The sequence below is a fragment of the Eriocheir sinensis genome, chromosome 27, assembly GCF_024679095.1.
Source record: "Eriocheir sinensis breed Jianghai 21 chromosome 27, ASM2467909v1, whole genome shotgun sequence".
NCBI classification, from domain to species: Eukaryota; Metazoa; Arthropoda; class Malacostraca; order Decapoda; family Varunidae; genus Eriocheir; species Eriocheir sinensis.
The window spans coordinates 2912759-2936098 of NC_066535.1; the positions used below are offsets into that span (position 1 = coordinate 2912759).

The 23340-nt window shown below is 42.6% G+C and overlaps 1 protein-coding gene across 2 annotated transcripts in view; it reads right to left on the reverse strand.

Moving 5' to 3' along the window:
- Positions 1-23340, reverse strand: part of LOC127003987 (AP-3 complex subunit delta-1-like) — a 96148-nt gene that overhangs the window by 27721 nt on the left and 45087 nt on the right. For both annotated transcript variants that reach the window (XM_050871072.1, XM_050871071.1), the window contains exons 10-15: positions 15267-15412; positions 12789-12937; positions 11398-11631; positions 7194-7356; positions 6813-7027; positions 1617-1767 (exon numbers count right to left, since the gene is read on the reverse strand). In XM_050871072.1, coding sequence (XP_050727029.1) covers positions 1617-1767; positions 6813-7027; positions 7194-7356; positions 11398-11631; positions 12789-12937; positions 15267-15412 — 1058 coding nt within the window. The remainder of the gene's footprint in view (positions 1-1616; positions 1768-6812; positions 7028-7193; positions 7357-11397; positions 11632-12788; positions 12938-15266; positions 15413-23340) is intronic.

The window sequence follows — 23340 nt, forward strand, 5'->3', positions numbered from 1 at the left end:
ATAACTATTCGTCACAACAAAAAAATAAAAACACCATTGGAAAGAGGAGGCCAAGCAAGATCTGTAAGATTCAGCTATATAAGCCTCTTCTGTGAACGTACAGGCACATTCAGGGGGTGTTTTGCTGTGAGTGCGACTGGTGCTCCCAGCGAGCTTTTAGCATCACCAGCAAGTGACGGTAGTGCTCGCTCTTTTAACTGCTGTCTCTCAAAAACTATTCACCACAGCTAAGAAAGAAAAACACTACTGGAAAGAGGAGGCCAAGATCTATAAGATATGGTCATGTAAGCCTCTTCTGGGAACATACAGGCACGTTCGGCAAGTGCAACTACTGAGTAGATGTCTTGATTGGGTGCTGGCAGGGTAGTATTGCCAATTGCAAAATTTATAACTATTTGGTCAAAATATCAGTCAGGTGATAGGTGAAGCTATGCAAAAATGCCGCTATATTGGACAACAACATCCACCAGTTACTCGTCTGTAGATTTTCCGCACTAGGCTGCTATGATTTTCCACCAAATTTAGTGGAAAACCCACTGAATTGGCAATGCAGTGGGGTGAGAAATAGTGTTGGAACACTCTCACACACGAGAAATTTGAGTGTGACTGGAGTTCGTAGCGAGGATTTAGCACCACCAGCAAGTTACGATAGTCCTCGCTGTGAGGATTTAGCAACGAAAGGGTTAGAGGGACGAACAGTCTGCGCTCACAGGCTGCCTGCTGAGAGGCAACTAAGCCACGGGCAATTATCACTTCAAATCCAACGGCACGATAGAGTTGACGATTAGTTTATTTTATTGGTCTAGCTTTATAGGTCTAGCTTGGAATTTTGATTCAAAAAATTTTGACGCGATTCTGAAATACTGTACTTTATTTTTGGCGGGTTAAAAAAAAAAAATAAATAAATAAATAAATTGACACGATTCGAGTCAAAAGCTCAGATGTAGACGATTCCGTTTTGACGCGAATCGTGTCATGGTGCATGAAAGGGTTAAGTTTACAAAAAATGTCTCTAGTGAGGCACTCTGTCAAACATTGACAACTGTTACTGCCCTGCAGCTGATGTCACTTAGAGAGCCATAACTTGACAAGTGGTTTATTTCCCTTCTGGAATACTGGGTCTACACCAGTCTTTTCAACATCATGAATACTGCCCAGTGTGAAGACTACTTAAAAAGTTGGCTATTGGTTTAAAAATTATATCATTGCCCTTTCAAAACAGGCAAAAAATATTAGCTGGGGTGAGTGATTAAGCATTCATAAGTTTATCCATCTTCTTACTGACCATTTCTCTAGTTATACTAACACTGCACTACACATTTTTATCACCAATGAATACCTAACCTAAATACATATAGTAATTATGATGTATACTCAAGTGAATATTGACAGGAAATGCTCATGCAACACTTAGACTACAGTCCTTATTACTAAGAGGCTCCAAATCTCCTGCCTCACACTTTAATCACATGCATCATAATGGATCATATTTAGCATACTGAATGACTACATAGTTTCTTTGTGCTTTCCATAAGTAATATTTCCTTCCTATACAAACTGGATGTACCTTTTTTCAATGAGGGAAATGAAAAAATCAAAGTTTATGATAGACAAACCTTCTGTAGCTCCTCCTCTGAAGGTTCATACTTCTCTTTTTTGTGCTTGCTGGAGGAGTCATTCTTTATGAATATTTCCCTTTTCAATGCCTCATCCTCTTCCTCCTCGCTCTCAGATGGTGGGTCATTTATCCATGCATCCAAATCAAGGCTAAATAAAATAAAATAAGATATAGTTGCTTAAACCATTCCCCTGTCGCATCAAAATTTCTGATATGTTCTTCAATTTGATACACTCAAGTTGATTACAATTCAATTTGAAACAATCTTAAATTATAAAATAATCAGTAACTTGACATGCTAGTTATCAAGGAAGAAAGATTAGGTTTATATATCATACAGTAGTACAGACTGAGCTTCCAAAATCTGAGAAGGTACCTAAAGGGTCCTGATTATAGCCTCTTAAGTGGAGATGCATCCTATTAGCTGGCAAAAATGGTATAAACTGCATTTTTTCCAGCTAAAGTCATTCATAGTAGTTTATTGAGCTTTATTGCAAGTTTCTTGTGAAAATACTGTTCATCACACATATATGGTTATGCTGTACATTTATTATAAGCATGTACTGTGCAGTGCAGAAGCATGTGTTATACGATACACGTTAGCAAATCTCTAACTCTTTTCACTGTATCTGTTGTGATGAGCTTACAGTAAGTAAGGTTAGAGATAATTGATGCATCATCCCACGACAGAGGTAACTCATTCCTGCTCACCTACTCTGATAGTGTATCTGATTATGTTGTATGAATCTTTTATGGGTTTGTTCATCAACTGTCCCCTTTGCAGATGTGGGTCCTAAGTGTGCTGGTACACCTGATTTTAGTGAAAGTTAGACGATAATGTGAGTGTTGAGCATGGGGCAGGATGGTCAGTTGTTCGCTGTGGTAGAATGCAATTTGTGAGTTAATGAAAGCACTCTGAAAAAACTGCAATACATGATTCTATTGCATCTGTTGGTGGTAGTGCACAGATGTTGAATGTGCATAAAGAGACCAGTTAGGATGGAGGATGAGGAACTATGTGAGAATAAACGTTAAGTTTGACGGCAAAATTCTTTTGAGAAAGCATGAAGCCCGTTCTCACACTTCAGCACTGAAATTCCAATTAAGCCACAGCCTGACACCTCCCCTGAAGACCTACAACATACATTAACTTTTCAAGTCAGCAAAGGAAGGACTGATCATTTCAGGAAGCAGTTATCTTTGAAAAACATACAACTCTCTGGAGAAATAGCATCAGTGGACAACGTGGCAGATGCAGCATACCACACCAAGCTAAAGAGGCTTCTTGAGAAGTGGTACGGGGAACCCCTTTATTTGACCATTCATTATTTCATATTTCCTTCTTTCAACATTTGTATTTACAAACCCTTTGTGTTGTTTCAATATGCAATACCTGCCATTTCAACAGCTGGCTTATCCAACTGGCTACATGTTTTATCAGCTGGTCTGCCTTTCCAACTACCCTCTCATCTTCATTCACTTGTTTTGGCTCCCAGTCACCATCATCAGACAATGACAAATGATTACCATCAGTATATATCTTTGATAAAACTTACTTGCAGTGGCAGCAGTGACATTGTGATGAGGCCATGGTGGGATAAGGAAATAAGGTTCCCCTACAAATCAATAGGGTTAGTTTATGCATACAGTGATGAGATTTATTGAGAATGATCAGCCTCATGTGTGTCAACACTGCTGGCCACATGATCAAGCCTGACCTCATAAACAAGGAACCAAATCCTTGGACTCTGCACTCCTTAACCCTGACGGCAGCACTGCCGTCTCATCTGTCTCTAAGGCTGAACTCTTTGCTCAAACTTTCTGTAAGAACTCCACCCTGGACGATTCTGGGCATATTCCTCCTACTCATCCCCCCTCTGACTCCTTTATGCCTGTTATTAAGATTCTTCCAAATGATGTTTTCTATGCCCTCTCTGGCCTCAACTCTCAGAAGGCTTATGGACCTGATGGAGTTGTTATTTTTTCTTTTTCTTTTTTGTTTTGTTTTACGTTGCGGCCTATTGCGCCGGTAGGCTTCTTCCCGTTGGGGCCTGATGGTCGGCCCAAGTCTTCTTAGCGGTGGGGCCTGATGGTCGGCCCAGCCCGTTCTGGCGCAGGCGAGTGTTTATAGTGGCGCCATATAGTGCCTCCTATTGTCCTTAAAAACTGTGCTTCTGTGCTGACACCCTGCCTGGTCAAACTCATTCGTCTCTGCCTATCAACATCTATCTTTCCTTCCTGCTGGATGTATGCCTTTGTACAGCCTGTGCCTAAGAAGGGTGACCGTTCCAATCCCTCAAACTATCGCCCTATAGCTTTACTTTCATGTATATCTAAAGCTTTTGAATCAATCCTTAACTGGAAGATTCAAAAGCACCTTTCCACTTCTAACCTTCTATCTGATCGCCAGTATGGGTTCCGCAAGGGGCGTTCTACTGGCAATCTTCTTGCTCTCTTAACTGACTCTTGGTCATCCTCTCTTAGCCGTTTCGGTGAAACTTTCTCTGTTGCGCTAGAAATATCGAAAGCCTTCGATAGAGTCTGGCACAAGTCTTTGCTTTCTAAACTGCCCTCTTTCGGATTCTATCCCTCTCTCTTGTTCCTTTATCTCCAGTTTCCTTTCCAGCCGTTCTATCTCTGCGGTGGTAGACGGTCACTGTTCTTCCCCTAAACCTATCAACAGTGGTGTTCCACAGGGCTCTGTCCTATCACCCACTCTCTTCCTGTTATTCATCAATGATCTTTCCATAACAAACTGTCCTATCCATTCATACGCCGACGACTCCACTCTGTATTATTCAACTTCTTTCAATAGAAGACCTTCACAACAGGAAGTACACGACTCCAGACTGGAGGCTGCAGAACGCTTAACCTCAGACCTTCCTATCATTTTCGATTGGGGCAGAAGGAACCTTGTATCCTTCAATGCCTCAAAAACTCAATTTCTCCACCTATCAACTCGACACAATCTTCCAAACACCTATCCCCTATTCTTCGACAACACTCAGCTATCACCATCTTCAACATTAAACATCCTCGGTCTATCCTTAACTCAAAATCTCAACTGTAAACTTCACATCTCCTCTCTCGCTAAATCAGCTTCCTCGAGGTTGGGCGTTCTGTATCGTCTCCACCAGTTCTTCTCCCCCGCGCAGTTGCTATCCATATACAGGGGCCTTGTCCGCCCTCGTATGGAGTATGCATCTCACGTGTGGGGAGGCTCCACTCACACAGCTCTTCCGGACAGAGTGGAGTCGAAGGCTCTTCGTTTCATCAGCTCTCCTCCTCCTACTGATAGTCTTCTACCTCTTAAATTCCGTCTTCTATCGATATTTCCACGCTGACTGCTCTTCTGAATTTGCTAACTGCATGCCTCCCCCTCTCCCGCGGCCCCTTATGCAAGAGTTAACCAGCATCTTCACTCTTTCATCCCTCACGCTGGTAAACTCTGGAACAATCTTCCTTCACCTGTATTTCCTCCTGCCTACGACTTGAACTCTTTCAAGAGGAGGGTATCAGGACACCTCTCCTCCCAAAATTGACCTCTCTTTCGGCCACCTCTTTTGATTCTTTCTTAGGAGCAGCGAGTAGCGGGCTTTTTTTATTTTTTTATTATTGTTTCCTTTTTCTTGTGCCCTTGAGCTGTCTCCTTTGTTGTAAAAAAAAAATAATAATAAAATAAAAAAAATAAATAAATAAAAACAAGAATTTGTAGCCTGTGTATTGGATGTATATCTAGAAGGCTAGGAACACCTTGCTGTTCAGTCATTAGTTCCACCAGTGTTTCCTTCCTGGAGTGAGGAAGTAGCTGCATAACTTTGGCCTGGAGTAAATGTTGTTTCTTATTAATAGTGGTGGACACCTTATAAACTTCAGTGAAATTGGTTATGTGCAGGTTGAATTTCTGCCTCACAAAACTACCTCCATCATCCAGCCCATGGACCAGGGTGTGATCCTGGCCTTCAAGGCAATCTACACCTATCCTGCAACAGTTGGTTGGGGCAATGGAGTATGATGCCACCTCTGGACTTCAGTAGAACTGGCAGAGCTTCAGCATCATACAGGAGGTCCCCACAAACAAGAAGAAAGAAACAGTGAATGCTGCTGGAAAATCTAACCAGTGCATGCAAGACAGCAAGGACTTCTCTCCTGATTTGGTGCATAATGCAGCAGCAAACAAGGGTGTGGTACTGGCATGGGTTCTAGGCAGGAGATTTGAGGACATGGAAGATAAGTTGTGGAGCTCCTAGTCCCATTCAGCACCCCTTAGAGACAAGGTTTTGGAGGAACACACTATGCCTGCCAGTGAGGAAGAAGATCCTGAAGCTTCTGCCATAGCTGAAGAGGAAGAGGGTGCTGGAGAACTTGTCAAACATCCTGCAGACACTGAAGGATGCTAATGACCAGGCCTACTCCCATGACCCCTCCATGGTGCAGACACTAAAAATTATGAATGCAGTGGAAACAGCCCCAATCCCATACAAGACCATGTTGGCAACATACAGAGGCACACAGCAGCATCTCATTATCATGTTTTTCAGGAGAGAGGTTGAACATTCCATAATTACAAAAGTGCACATCTGAGAGGCCCCAGCTGCAAAAGTGCCAGTCGCAACCCCATGGGACCCCCCCAAAGTTCAGCCGAGCCACCTCTGATGACAATCATGGTGACCTGACATAGTAGAGCTCACGTTCAGCTCATCCCACTGTGCAGTAAAGAACGTTCCTCCTCCTCTATCATGCACAGCACAATAAATTCATCATCATCTTTATTGTCATCACATTTGTGAATACTGTACGGTCAGACTTGTGTAAAACTGTATTTAAGTATCTGAAGTTTTCCTTCAGGAAATATTAATGCATAACTGTGCCTTAAAATTTATTGAATGATGTCTTATTTGTGGGGGCTCAGTCAATAACCCCTGCAAATAATGGAGATCCACTATAGTTACCCTCCCCCGGGAATAGGGTGAATCTGCGAATGGACAACATTCCCCCAAAACCACTATTTTTACTGTTTGTTATTCCCATTACTGACAACATGATTTTAAGACAGTTACATAGTAACAATTTCTGAAAAAAATTCCCCAGGCACAGAAAGTTGAGTTAAAAAGTGCCAAATTATTGGAACCTGAATTTTCAAAGATCAATCTGTACCATGCTAAGTCGAAGACTCCAACAAAATCATACTCACCCTTCAGGCAGAGGCACCTTCTTCTGAGCTTTGGGAGCCACTGGATTGAGTTCTCCCTGCATGAGGAGAGCCAAGTCAACACCTACTTTATCTCCATTCTTGTGGCACTTCTGCACATAGGTCACGATGTGGACAATGCATGAGGCTCGCTCTTGCACCTCCAGGTCACCTGAAGACACCAACACAGGAAGACGCTCCAGCAATAGGTTGGTAACCTGCACAAAGTAATTCACTTTAATATTCTGAGAAGGAGCAACAGCAATAAATATGCAAAGTGGAGTTACTTTATGTAATGCTATCACAAGTTTTCCTTTCTATGACCCTTAAGCACAATCTTTGGAAGTCATAAATTTCAATTGCCAACCCAGGATGAGAACACACCTCATCTATCATCTCAGTGTCATCCTCCTCTTCAGCTGTGGCTATGATGTGGGCATACAGTTTGAGCATGTTGTGCACATAGATGGCTTGAATGTGGCCAGGGAGGGACACAACCTTCCCTCTAACCATGGACTCCAGGGTTGCTTTGGGGTTAGCCAGCAATCTGAATGAGAACAAAGATCTGTCATCAACATAAAATGACAGTTAAACATCAGCAAAAAATACATATATATCTTAATAATAGTATATATCAAACAAAAATCTTACAGAAGAGAAAATCAGTGAAGAACAAGGAGGCTTCAGGAAAGGAAGGGGATGTGTGGATCAGATATTTTCCTTCAGGATGGTAGTAGGAAAAATAATAGCAAAAGGAAAGAAACTATACGCTGCCTTCATGGATTTGGAAAAAGCTTATGACAGAGTCGATTGGATTGCACTGTGGGATGTTTTAAAGATTTATGGTGTGGGAGGAAAACTGCTTAGTGCAATAAAGTCCTTCTATGAGGATGCATCTGCACGTGTCAAAATTACTGGAGAAACAAGTGAACATTTTGAGATAAAAGTGGGCTTAAGACAAGGGTGTGTCATGTCACCATGGTTGTTCAATATTTATACGGATTGGGTTATTTAATTTTTTTTTTTTTTTACAACAATGGAGACAGCTCAAGGGCACACAAAAAAAGAAAACAATAATAAAAAATAAAAAAAGCCCGCTACTCGCTGCTCCCAAAAAAAGAATCAAAAGAGGTGGGCGAAAGAAAGGTCAATTTCGAGAGGAGAGGTGTCCTGATACCCTCCTTTTGAAAGAGTTCAAGTCGTAGGCAGGAGGAAATACAGATGAAGGAAGATTGTTCCAGAGTTTACCAGCGTGAGGGATGAAAGAGTGAAGATGCTGGTTAACTCTTGCATAAGGGGTTTGGACAGTATAGGGATGAACATGAATAGAAAGTCATGTGCAGCGGGGCCGCAGCAGGGGGGGAGGCATGCAGTTAGCAAGTTCAGAAGAGCAGTCAGCGTGGAAATATTGATAGAAGATAGAAAGAGAGGCAACATCGCGGTGGAGTTTAAGAGGTAGAAGACTATCAGTAGGAGGAGGAGAGCTGATGAGACGAAGAGCCTTAGACTCCACTCCGTCCAGAAGAGCTGTGTGAGTGGAGCCTCCCCACACGTGAGATGCATACTCCATACAAGGGCGGACAAGGCCCCTGTATATGGATAGCAACTGCGCGGGGGAGAAGAACTGGTGGAGACGATACAGAACGCCCAACCTTGAGGAAGCTGATTTAGCGAGAGAGGAGATATGAAGTTTCCAGTTAAGATTTTGAGTTAAGGATAGACCGAGGATGTTTAGTGTTGAAGACGGTGACAGCTGAGTGTTGTCGAAGAATAGGGGATAGGTGTTTGGAAGATTGTGTCGAGTTGATAGGTGGAGAAATTGAGTTTTTGAGGCATTGAAGGACGTCGGCGTATGAGTGGACAGGACAGTTTGTTATGGAAAGAAGATCATTGATGAATAACAGGAAGAGAGTGGGTGATAGGACAGAGCCCTGTGGAACGCCACTGTTGATAGGTTTAGGGGAAGAGCAGTGACCGTCTACCACCACAGAGATAGAACGGCCGGAAAGGAAACTGGAGATAAAGGAACAAAGAGGGATAGAATCCGAAAGAGGGCAGTTTGGAAAGCAAAGACTGGTGCCAGACTCTATCGAAGGCTTTCGATATGTCTAGCGCAACAGAGAAAGTTTCACCGAAACGGCTAAGAGAGGATGACCAAGAGTCAGTTAAGAGAGCAAGAAGATTGCCAGTAGAACGCCCCTTGCGGAACCCATACTGGCGATCAGATAGAAGGTTAGAAGTGGAAAGGTGCTTTTGAATCTTCCGGTTAAGGATTGATTCAAAAGCTTTAGATATACATGAAAGTAAAGCTATAGGGCGGTAGTTTGAGGGATTGGAACGGTCACCCTTCTTAGGCACAGGCTGTACAAAGGCATACTTCTAGCAGGAAGGAAAGATAGATGTTGATAGGCAGAGACTAAAGAGTTTGACCAGGCAGGGTGTCAGCACAGAAGCACAGTTTTTAAGGACAATAGGAGGCACTCCATCAGGTCCATAAGCCTTCTGAGAGTTGAGGCCAGAGAGGGCATAGAAAACATCATTTTTAAGAATCTTAACAACAGGCATAAAGGAGTCAGTGGGGGGATGAGTAGGAGGAATATGCCCAGAATCATCCAGGGTGGAGTTCTTACAGAAAGTTTGAGCGAAGAGTTCAGCCTTAGAGACAGATGAGACAGCAGTGCTGCCGTCAGGGTTAAGGAGAGGAGGGAAAGAGGAAGAAGTGAAGTTGGAGGAGATATTTTTGGCTAGATGCCAAAAGTCACGGGAAGAAGAAGCAAGGTGTTGACATTTTCTATTACTGAAAGAAGTTTTGGTAAGTCGGAGAATAGATTTGGCACGATTCCGGGCTGAAATATAAAGATCAAAGTTAGCGGGAGTTCGAAGGCTCTGGAACCTTTTGTGAGCTGCCTCTCTATCTTTAATAGCACGAGAACAAGCATGATTAAACCAAGGCTTTTTAGCATGAGGAGTAGAGAAAGTACGTGGAATGTATGCCTCCATTCCAGAGACAATCACCTCTGTGATGCGCTGAGCACACACAGAGGGGTCTCTCTCCTGGAAGCAGTAATCATTCCACGGGAAATCGGAAAAGTACATCCTCAGGTCGTCCCACCGAGCTGAAGCAAAATGCCAGAAGCATCACCTCGGTGGGTCCAGAGGATATTCAGGAGCGATAAGACAGGATACAGAAATAAGGTTATGATCAGAGGAGCCCAATGGAGGGAACAGTTTGACAGAGTAAGCAGAAGGAGTAGAGGTAAGGAAGAGGTCTAGAATGTTGGGCCTGTCTCCAAGACGGTCGGAAATATGAGTAGGGTGCTGAACCAACTGCTCTAGGTCGTTGAGGAAAGCAAAGTTGTAGGCTTGTTCACCATGCTGGTCAGTGAAAGAGGATGAAAGCCAAGGCTGGTGGTGAACATTGAAATCTCCCAAGATGGAGATTTCAGCAAAGGGAGAGTGAGTCAAGATGTGCTCCACTTTAGAGTTCAAATAGTCAAAGAATTTTACATAGTTAGTAGTTAGGCGAGAGATAAACAGCACAGATGTATTTAGTAATAGAATGACAATGAAGTCTTAGCCAGATGGTGGAAAATTCAGAAATGAAGGGCAAAGTTGGAGTTGGAGTAAGAATGTTCGATGAGGGCAGGAAGTGGGTACTGAGTTCGATACTGTTTGCTGATGACACGGTGCTCATTGCAGAAAATGAAAGTGACCTACAAAATTTGGTCAGTGTTTTTGATGGTGTCTGTAACAGAAGAAAGCTGAAAGTAAATGTCAACAAAAGTAAACTGATGGTTTGTAAGAAAAGTAGAAGTGAGGTTGTAGATTTTGTATGCCCATATAGAGTGGGAACTGAATGTGAAAAAGAATGCAAAATAATTTTGAATGGTGAAGAAATGGAGGAGGTCATGAGTTTAAGTACCTTGGATCAGTTATGTGTAAGCATGGTGGTACGGAGGGAGAGATAAAAGAAAGGGCATTGCAAGGAAGAAGGGTGGTAGGGTTTTTGGGATGAATCATGAATGGCAGAAGTGTGAGCATGGAGGTAAAGTGGGATTTGAGAAATATAATAATAGTATCAACCCTCACATATGCAAATGAAATGTGGGCCTGGAATGAAAGTCAGAGGTCTAGAGTGCAAGCAGTGGAAATGAGTTATTTGAGGAGTGCTTGTGGTGTGAGTAGAATGGATGGAATGGGTAATGAAAGTATGTACGAGCATTTTGGAATGTGTCACAGGGGTGAAGGGAAGATGTGTGGAGTGGTGGAAGAAGTGAAGCAACAAACTTTAAAGTGGTTTGGCCACATGGAGCGAATGGAGGAGAGTAAGATGATCAGAAGGGTGTATGTGAGTGAGATAGCGGAAGGGAATGCTATAGGACGACCTCCAGTGAAATGGAGGGATAGGGTGCAAGAGTACATTAGGGAGGGGGGAAAGATCTTTGAGAAACTTCAAGCAGGCAAGGAGGGAGTGTCTGATTACAGAAAGTTGGAAGCTCTTCTACCGTGGCCATCCCCTGGTGGGAGCTCCTTGGAGCAGGCGTTGATGAAATGAATGAATGAATGGATCAAACAAATGAAAACTCACTGTGAGAACTCTCCACAGATCCAGGCAGCAGCATAGAGCACTTCAGCTATGGAAGAACGAGCAGCAGCAGGGCCAACAATAACATGTGCATTGTCCAACAGTAATGCCATCTGTCCCACAGTAAACTCTCGAACAGCCACCACACGGATGGCCACATCCATAAGCTGGTTGGCTATCAGCCCTCCATGCTGTGTCCCTTCCATGCGGCATAATTCCACCAGCACACTGATGTACCTATAAAAAAAGAGACAAAGCAGTGACTGAAGTTGTCCTCAAGCTATTTATAATATGGTGTTCCAGGAGTTAATTATAACTTGCAACAAATACTAAGTGTGTGCCAAGGAAGATTTGTGAGAAAATCTTGACAAACTACAGTCATCCCTCAAATAGTACGGGGGTTAGGGACCCTGGACCTCCGTACTATTCGAAAATCCATATAAAATTAGTGCCCCACTAGAAACACTCCTGGCCACTCTTACGGGATCCGGATCCCGCCTAACTCAGCTGTTACCTGCAGGCCGAAGTTGCCAGTTGTGCATTTTCTGCTGCAGTCACAGTGCAGTGTCTATATAATATGGAGGCGTAATGTCGTATTTTTGAGGCACGGAGTCAATCTCAACAATTATCGTTTCGTATCTTATTTCAAGTATGATTTGGTGAGCAATAGAAACTGTGGTAGAGAGTAAGAGAGAGTGTGAGTGTATGACAAGGCTCGCTCACTGACCCCTGCAACAATTAACTAGCAATCAATCAGGGAGTGCAGCCAGGATGGCTCCGTTGCCAAGCGTGGTAACACTATAGCAGAAAATGCATAACTGGCAACTTTGGCCGGCGAAAAGAAGCTGAGCCAGGCAGAACCCATATTCACGTGGTATGTTCTCCCTACCGTAACTGAACTCATACCAAAACGTAACTTCTCCTAAATCCGAATTCTTCTGTAAGGTGAATACCTTTCTTGAACGCTTTGGGGTGCTTTCAGCAAGTGTTATGGCTTGTCTCTTGGGTCCCATGTTCATGTTATGTGGTAATGGAGAAGCGTAGCTCAGGTTGTGCCCACACACAGACTTATGGAAAGCGCATAGGTTTCAATCTGGCAAAACAAGTGTTCCTGATGTTGTGCACACACATGGACTGAGGAAATGTGCATGGGTGGCAGTCTGGTGGAGCAGTGTTGCCACTCACGCCATGGCTACTTGGTGCAACGAACGGGAAATTAAATAATCCTAAAAAAATCTTCTATGACAATCCGTATAAAACCGAAACCGTACTATTGGAAACCATACTATTTGAGGGACGACTGTATTGATGTAACAAGAAATTATAAACAAAGAATAAGAAATAAATAAATCTTTTGTTACCTTGGGCCATAAACTGAGTGGGGGTCATCTTACCATTCAAAGTTTGTGATGTACTGGAAGTTGTTTTGAGAGCAGATAAGGATGATCTTCTGTAGAAGTTCATCTCTATACATAGTGCCTTCCGCCCTGTCCATGTGTGTCATGAGGCGCCGCACAATCTCCATCACAGTCTTCTTCGTCACCTGAAATACAACAAGCTCAATTTGGTAACTCAACACTTATTACACCATACAATATTTTTTGACTGTGTAGTTTTATAAAGAAATAAGTAATAGTATCTAACCCTTTCATGCACCAAAAGTTTAATAAGTTTCTCTTTCCACTGTGACATCCATCTGGGGCTCCCTATGGGGCTTCACAGAATGGCCTGACTGTGCAGAATTTTTTATTTCCATGTTATCAATTTTACCCACGAGTATTCTTTTTTCCTGGCATTATTATATATCGTTGGTTTTGGAAGAGATTATTCTGCCTTATGAAAGAAAAAAATATCAAAAAATGCAAGTAAATAGCGAAGTTTACCGACTCCGAAAAAAACTTGATTAAAGATAAATAAGAAATGCTTACGTTCACCACCTCGTAGCTCGAAACTTCCTGAGTCGACTTTTTATGATTTATATGCCAATTAAAGGGGATTTTTTTATGAAGATTCCATCGACATCATTGAAATATTCATACGACCAGTAGTTCTTGAGAAAATGGAGGAAAACTATATTTTTCTATTCTGTTCTCTCCAGTAGAAGAAACAGCTCAAGGACAGCAAACAAAACACAACGGGCAGGTCAAGGCAGTCAAAATAGAAGGCAATTTTGGCTGAAACAGAGTTTTGGTAATAATAACAAACATGATTATTTGCGGTCTGTAAGAACTTTGACAGACACAATAATAATCATAATAATTACCACTAAGTCTCTCTCCCTAACACTCTCTGCTGGAGTTTTTTTCACTTTTTCCATCATCACCATCACTTTCATGAGAATCATCATGAGAATCATCATCATGCTCTATACAAATGGGTCACAAAATCCCTTCAGTTGATAATTTCTTAGCCATATTTTCTAATAGTAACAGTTACTGGTCCCAGCGAATATAAAGCAAAATATTTTATCACGGCACGATCACTTAACATCGGAAGTAAGAATAAATTTCACCAATTTCGTCTGACAACTGTAATCTAGGCTTACCAGGTTCCAGACACAATTTAAAGGGACGACAGTCCGCACTCACAGGCCGCCTGCTGAGGCAACTGAGCCACAGGCAATTATCACTTCAAATCCAACGGCATGAGAAAGTGACGATTAGTTTATTTTATAGGTCTAGCTTGGATCTTTGGCGCAAAAAATTTTGACGCAATTCTGAAAGATACTTTATTTTTGGTGAGCGTTTAAAAGTTTTTTGACGCGATTTGAGTCAAAAGCTCAGATGTAGACGATTCTGTTTTGACGTGGATTGCGTCATGGTGCATGGGAGGGTTAATGCAGAGAAGTAAAGAGGTTTTTTTCTTATTCTATGTCCAAGTCTAAATGTCATCTCAAAGCCTAATTATTGCATAAGTTTACACATCATGTGGAATAGGTGAGAGAGGTTCAGAATGAGGGTCATAATTTGGATGAGGAAATAGAACAGGTGAAGAGGACTGGCACATATAGAATGGGAGAGGGAGAAATATTAAAAGTTCAAGAAGAGAGACCTGGGAGTGGCAATACAAGATAACCAACAGTCTGAGTCATGTAAATAGGATATTCGGTGATACGTATAGAATGGTAGGAAATATAGGAATAGCATTTCACTACATGGATAAGGATATGATGAAAAAGATTATTACCACTATGATTAGACCAAAGTTGGAAAATGTGGAAAGAAGAAACACGTGAAAAAACTAGAAAAAATACAAAGGATGGTAACGAAGATGGTTCCAGAACTGGAGGGATTGTCATATGAAGAAAGGTTAAAAGAAATGGACCTGCCAACATTGGAACAAAGAGGAGAAAAGGGAGACAATACTAATTTACAAATTGTGGAATAAAAAAGAAGTAGATAATGAGTTACTACTGAGAGTAGTAAGAAACACCAGCAACACATGAGGACACAGTAAAAAATTGAGAAAAGGAAGATGCTTGAGAAACAAATCAATATAGCTTCCCGCAAAGAAACATAAAGGTTTGGAATAGACTAAGGGAGGAAGTAGTATCGGCAAAGAGTGCACAACTTGAAGGAAAAACTAGACAAGTACAGATACAGAGACGGGACCACACGAGCATAAGCCAAGGCCCTGTAAAATTACAACTAGGGAAATACACAAATGTGTATGCACCCATGCACACTTGCCAATCTAGATCAAGTGACCAAGTGACTACATTTGAAAATATTATAAACAACCACAGATAAATTGTATTTGTGGCATTATGATGTTTTATTTATATTTAAGAACTTCATAGGCATGGATTCTGAACACAATTCAGGAACTGGGAAATTATGTTCACTTTTCTACAGAAAAAAGTGAGTACTTACCATTCCATACAGCAAGTCAAGGGCTCTGAGTCGTATGGATTCATCTTTGTCATCAAGGCACTGAAGCACAAGGTCTTTATGTGCCTGAACAGATTTGGGGTGCGTCTTCAAGATTTTGGACATGGCTAGCAGGCCCAGATACTTCACTGGAAAGTTTAAGAACATAAATCAATGTTAAAATAAAAAATTATTGGAGAAGTACGATCTATGCTATAAAGAATGACATGCAAGTTATTATTTTCTGGTACATGTACAGTTCATATGAAAAATAATTATCACTTAATCAACCTGAATCATGCTCAGTTGTGCAATTGTGTGTATGTGAAGAGCAGATATTGCTAAGTATATAAATGGTCACACAAAGAAGGGTTATTCATACGACAGACAATTTGTATATTTCAAAGATTGGAAGCTACAAATGTAATCGTAAATTAATAAACTTCAACCATCTGTGGGACAAGATTGATAGAGGGACTTTTGGGTAATATAGAGGACTGGCAAGAAAGCTTTTTACTGCAAGTGGATGGTCAATCTAATACAGAAACCACAGGGTAACTGGAACAGACAGAAATAAAATCAAATTCATGTTTTATGTGTAATTCTATCATGTTAATGCAAGATGATCTAAAACACACCCCATATTAAAATTTGAATATTGGTTCCACCTGCTCATTTGCTTTTGTCGGCCAGAAAAGTACCCACCTGGCACCCTCTATATAGAATATATATATATATATATATATATATATATATATATATATATATATATATATATATATATATATATATATATATATATATATATATATATATATATATATATATATATGCAGTAATCCCTCGCCATATCACGATTCACTTATCGCGGATTTTTAAATTGTATCGTATCGCGGATTTTTCGCTATATCGCGTGATTTTGTGGTAAAATAAGCATTTTCTAGCCTAAAAAATTAAAACGACATAAATCAACGCAATTAGGAACACACCTAAATAAGCACCTACATCACCTTCCTATTTTCCCTTTTCCCTGGTTCACTCCTCCCCCACTTCCTTTCTTTCTTCTCCCTCTCTGTCCTCATATTTTTCTCCTTCCTTCTCATTTCTTTCTTCTTTTCCTTTCACCTCCCTCCCAGTTTTTCTCTTTTAATCTCTTTCCCTCCCACTCACCCTTTCTCTCCCCCTCTTTCCTCACCTTTACCTGAGCCTCCCTACCTCTCTCTTTTAATCTCTTTCCCTCCCACTCACACCTTTTCTCTCCCCCTCTTTCCTCACCTTTACCTGACCCTCCTTGAGACAGATTAAAACACACATTAGGAGAAAGCAGGATGAGGAGAATGCTGTTAGGATTGGGGGGAAACACACAGGCAGTGAAACCTTCCAACACTATGTTAAAGTTTCACAGATGACTGACTTCACATATTTGAGAATGCACAGCTCGTGCTGGGACTCTGTATGCACGCGGCTGAGGTTAGGCTACAAATATCTGTGGCAGCTCGGGGTGGAGAAGGCAGAGGATGATATCTGCTGTAGACTTTGCAACGAGCGAAGATCCCACACCCTACAACACTACATCTTAAGAGTGTCCAATTCTGTACAGATTCAGGAACCAGCAAATTATGAACGTCACTGACCAACTCATCTGGATGTTTAATAATAATAAGATAGAAGAGATGACAGGAAAGTGTAAAGATGTTATGTGTATCATAAGGCAATAACATAATGGACATCAACTTGCTAGAATCAGTTCAGAGGAGGATGACCAAGATGATTCACGGGCTGAGGAACCTCCCATACCAAAATAGGCTGAAACATCTAAACTTACATTCACTAGAGAGACGAAGAGTGCGGGGAGATCTGATAGAAGTATTCAAATGGGTCAAGGGTTACAACAAAGGCCATATAAGTAAAGTACTGAGAATTAGCCAGCAGGATAGAACTCGCAGTAATGGATTTAAATTAGAAAAGTATAGATTTAGGAGAGATATAGGCAAGCATTGGTTTAGTAATAGGGTGGTGGGGGAATGGAATAGACTCAGCAATCACATAGTTAGTGCAGGGATGATAGCTTGTTTTAAGAGTAGACTGGATACCTACATGGACGAGGACGACAGGTGGCAGTGAGGTGTGGGTGCAGTAAGGTGGCAGGGTACTGGTGCGTGCCTAGTACCGCCGGTATAACGAGGATCAAGCCTCTACCTGTAACTCCTGTAACTACACCTCACCCATCGTGAGTAGTGGGGGGGACTTTGGAGCTGCCCTGTGTAGGCCACCCGGCCTCTAGCAGTTTCCCTATGTTCTTATGTTAACAAGTGTACTGGATTTGTCATAGTGTACGGACATATAATGTAATTTAATGTAAGGTAATGTTAAGGCAAAATACAGCAGGGTTGGGGTGAAGTCAGCAAAGGTACCTTCATCCTTTTGAGACTATATATGTATATATATCACACCCTTTATCTCCCCCTCTTTCCTCATCTTTACCTGACCCTCCCTACCTCTCTCTTTAAATCTCTTTCCCTCCCACTCACACCCTTTCTCTCCTCCTCCTCTTTCCTCACCTTTACCTGACCCTCCCTACCTCTCTCTTTTAATCTCTTTCCCTCCCACTCACACCCTTTCTCTCCCCTTCTTTCTTCAACTCCACCTGACTCTCCCTACCTCTCTTCTTTTCCCGTCCCATTTCCTCCACTCATTTCCCTTGTTTCCTCCTTTCTCACACCCTCTTATCTTTAATCTTATCTCTCACTCTATCACTTTTCCTCCCTTTCTCCTTCCCAATTAGATTATATGAACACACACACACACACACACACACGCACGTATACACACACACACACAGAAGGGGAAATGGGAAGGGTGTGTGGAGGGAGGGGCAGAAGTGAGTCAGGTCATGTCCTGACCAAAGCCCTGACCTGACTCCCTTCTGCCACTCCCTCCCCACTCCCTTCTCATTTCCCCTTCTGTGTGTGTGTGTGTGTGTGTTTACAACTAGGTAAACACACACACACACACACACACACACACACACACACACGAGGTGAAATGGAAAGGGTGTGAGGAGGGAGGGGCGGAAGTGAGTCAGGTCATGTCCTGACTGAAGCCCCTACCTGACTCTCCCTCAGGACCTCACCTGACTCTCCCTCAGGACCTCACCTGACTCTCCCCACTGTTCCTCCCTCCCCACAACCTTCTCCTTGTTCTCATCCTCTTTATATCTCCCTGTTTCCTCCACTACTTTTCCTTGTTCTCCCTTCTTACACCCTCTATCGGTATTTTTTTTCATGATTCACTTTGTCCCTCTCCTCCCTTTCCCCTTCCTTATTTACCTAATTGTGATATAAAAGAAGTGAGCTACGCTCATATTGTCCTTTCTCTGAGTATTCTTCCGCCCTGTCAAACTAATTCCTGCACGAAGTTCGTATTTACGAAGCAAATGTCGTAAGTCGAAACAAGAATTATAGAATCATTTATTGGGACCGCGTCGCAACAACGAAACGTCATATGAAGTGTTTATTAGAGTGTGGGAAAGGTCAACAGGAGTGTGGGAAAGATTTGTAAGAAAGTGGGGAGGGTTTATAAGGCCTTAAAATATTGTATATATAAATAATTAAAAAAACATAAGGACGCTACTATGCGGATTTTCGCCTATCGCGGGGGGTTCTGGAACCTAACCCCCGCGATAGACGAGGGATTACTGTATATATATATATATATATATATATATATATATATATATATATATATATATATATATATATATATATAGTCGTCCCTCAAATAGTACGGGGGTTAGGGACCCAGGGCCCATACTTATAAAGCTAACACTTCGTCTCAGGCTCGTCTTAAGAGCCCAAACCGGCCAAGTGGAGTCCTATATCCTGGGTGTTAATCTGAGACGCGGCGCGAGTAGCTAAAGTTGGGCCGGGGCAGGCATAAGTCCTGGGTCTTCGTCTGAGGCAGCGACCTTCAAATGTAAACATTGCCGGGTGTTGCCAGACAGCCAGCGTGCCTCATTAAATCGTTTTACATTCAAACACTCACTATAGTCTTACAAAACCTTATTATTATGGATATGATGTGCTTCTATTCAATACTTTCACCATTTTAAGGAATCTTACCCATTAATTTTCATATGAGATAACTGATCTCGCCGTTGTTGGCAACTTTACTTTCCCCACTACCCGTGGCGGCTGGAGCCCCAGCTAGGGTGCACACTCACCTCTGAGACGAGACATAAGTCAAACGCCTTACTTCTTTATAAGTATGGGCCCAGGACCTCCGTACTACTCAAAAATCCATATAAAATTAGTGCCCCCCTAAAAGCACTATGGAATCTGGGTCCCGCCTGGCTCAGCTGTTGCACATGAGCCCAAGTTGCCAGTTATGCATTTTCTGCTGCAGTCACAGTACAATGTTACCACACTGGGGAGGTTCGCCCCCCATTAGAGGTCAGGTTATTCAAAGTTCGGTTGGAATACTTTAAATATGAGTCCCTTAACTATATAATATGGAGGCATAATGACATATTTTGGAGGCGTGGAGTCAATCACCACAATTACCGTTTCGTATCTTATTTCAAGTATGATTTAGAGAGCAATAGAAACTGTGGTAGAGAGTAGGAGAGACAGAGTGTATGACATGGCTCATTGATAATGTGGACGGGAGCACTGCCAGGAAGGCTTGCTTGCCCAGTGTGGAAACACAAGCAGAAAATGCATATCTGGCAACTTAGGCCAGCGAGAAGGCGTTGCCCGGCAGGACCCTGATTCCGTAGGAGTGCCCACTCCTGCCCACCAATTTCTTGTTTAAGGTAAGAAAATGCCTATTTATGTGTTTATAATAGGTTAATTTATCAACAAACAGAAAAGGACGGCCTTTATCTCCACTATTGCAGCACTCTTGAAGCACTGGCAGTGACTGCAGCAAGAATTTATTTTACACTATGACAGATACAGCGAACACTGCTCTCATTCACATGGTATGCTCTCCCTACCGCAACTTAACTCGCACCAAAACATAACTTCTCCTAAATCTGAATTCTTCTGCAAGGTGAACACCTTTCTCAAACGCTTTGGGGTGCTTTTAGCAGATGTTTTGGTAGAACAGTGTTGCCACTCACGCCATGGCTACTTGGTGCTATGAGCGAGAAATTTAATAATCCTAAAAAGAATTCTTCCATGACAATCCGTATGAAACTGAAACCGTACTATTGGAAACCATACTATTTGAGGGACGACTGTGTGTGTGTGTGTGTATATATATATATATATATATATATATATATATATATATATATATATATATATATATATATATATATATATATATATATATATATATATATGTGTGTGTATGTATGTATGTATGTATGTATGTATGCACCAGATGTCTCACGCAACTGGACTGACACGGCGCCACGGCTACACAGCTGAGCTCAGTTCTTCCCACGTGCCACTTGAACAGCAATACAGTACCCATGCTGCCACGCTACTCAACAATAGGGGTGGGCAGGTTACTAACGGTACCAGCTATACGGTACGGTACTGGTACCAGACTGCTCGGTACCAGTACCAATACTAGCCAGTCGCTCATGGTGTCCCTCATTTCTTCCTCACACGAGTGAGGCAGAGACAGAGTGCCTGAGTGGATATCTCGGTGATATGGATATTCTCTCTCTCTCTCCACTGAATGTAGTGAATATTTAATTTTCGATAGAAACCTACCTGTTTGATTTACATTGTTTTTGATTTAAGCGACCTCTTCAAGGACACAATACTCGCGTAAATCAAGAGTTACCTGTATGTGTATATATATATATATATATATATATATATATATATATATATATATATATATATATATATATATATATATATATATATATATATACACACATACATACACAGTACCCTCTCGAGTTTCGTGCTCGCTTCGTTCCGAAGGTATAGCGCTAAACTTGAGGATCGCGAGACTCGAGGTATTGAAAACACTGAAAAAGCGCTTATCTGTTCCGACCTATGGCGATTTTTTTTTTTCCCCCCCCAAATGGGTTATGGTGCCGGTAGACTATCCATCTGGGCCTGATGCCCATCATGGTGCAGGCAACTGTTCATAGTGGAGCCATTATAATTGGCTCATGCTGCCCCCCAAAGCTCACTTTTTTTCCTCCTTTACTCCCTTGTTATCCCAAAATACGTACCTTGTAAAAATGAAGAAAACAGGAAGACAGAACGGGTCATTTTAAAGCCACAGATGAAGCCTTACGATTGGCTGAGCTCTGACAACACGCTGCCGCTCACCCGGTCAGCGGCCTCGCTGCCTAAAGGCAGTGTCACACTGGCAGTTTTCTTTTAACCGTTGTGGCAACTGGCAACGCCCGTGCGCCAATCCGGGAGCGAGTTGTCGGTTGTCCATAACCTGGTGTCATACTGGGCCCTTTTCTTCCCACCACGTTGGCGGCAGCTTGGGCAACTGGCAAATCCAACTTTTCCGGGTGTGTGTCACACACAGCCAAGGTCGGTTGCCCGTATCCACATCCACAACGTAAACAAAGCACTTGCCCTGTATCGACATGGTGTCGTCTGCTAAAGTAAGGGCTCTTGCGGTTTGTGCTGTCATTACCCAAGTTATGGACTTGTTGCTGCAGTTAAATGGAAGGAAAAAGCTGTAGTGGGTGTGGTGTGTCTGTGGTTCCTCTGTGCCAGTTGTCATTGTCATCACTGCGCGTGAGCGGCAAACCCACCCATCTAGACTCCGACCACATAAACACGTGGATTGAGTAACAACAAACACACACACACACACCAGACTCATCATGAACCATGGCAGATGTTTCTCACAAACAAAAATGGCTTCGCCATTTCCTAGAGTGTGTTAGAACTTATTTGGTGAGTGAATCATACAAACCAAACATACCCAATGGCAAGAAGAGAGCAGTGTTAAAGACAGCTGCTCTCTTCTTGCCAAGAGCTAGGTTTGGTTCATGTGAGCCACTCACCAAATACGTTCTAACACACTCAAGAAATGGTGAAGTCGTTTCTGTTTGTCAGAAACATCTGCAATGGTTCCTAGTGAGTCTGGTGTGTGTGTGTGTGTGTGTGTGTGTGTTGTTATTCGATCCATGTGTTTAATTGGTTGAGTCAAGATGGGTGGGTTGGCCGTGCACGTGCAGTGGTGACAATGAGAACTGGCATGGAGGAGCCACAGGCATGCCACACCCACAACTGTTTCTTCCTTTCATTTAACTGCAGCAACAAGTCCATAACTTGGGTAATGACAGCAAAAGCCGCAACTGCCCTTAATTTAGCAGACGACGCCATGTCGATACAGGGCAAGTCCTTTGTTTACATTGTGGATGTGGATATGGGCAACCGACCTTGGCCGTTTGTAACGCACAACCGGAAAAGTTGGAGTTGCCGGTTATCCTAGCTGGTGCCAACTCGGTGGGAAGAAAAAAGCCCTGTGTGACACCAGCTTATGGATAACCGTAAATTCACTCCCGGTTGGGCGTACGGGCGTTACCCGTAAGGCCGTAACCCCAACGGTTGGACGAAAACGGCCATTGTGACACTGCCTGAAGGCAGTGCAGCCGCTGATAGGGTGAGCGCCGGCGATGATGTCATCGGACTCCCAACGAATCACAAGCGTGTTTTCAGAACTGTCAGCCAATCGTAAGGCAGCCGCCTTCAACTGCAGCTTCAAAACGACCCGTTCTCTCTCTCTCTCTCTCTCTCTCTCTCTCTCTCTCTCTCTCTCTCTCTCTTTTGCCATAGCCACGTTTATTTTTTATTTTTTATTTTATTTTTTTTATTTTTTTTAACGTCGCTGCCTGTTGCGCCGGTAGGCATCTTCCTGGTGAGGCCTGATGGTTGGCCCAAGGCTTCTTCCAGGTGGGGCCTCATGGTCGGCCCAGCCCGTTCTGGCGCAGGCGAGTGTTTATAGTGGCGCCATCTTGCATTGGCTCATGCTGCCCCTCGGAACTCGTTCTTGATTCGCTTGGACGGCTTCCTCTAGAGTCCGGGTTGATGGGTGGTCTTCAGGACAGCATGTGGGTAGTTTTAAGCCACTCGGCGGT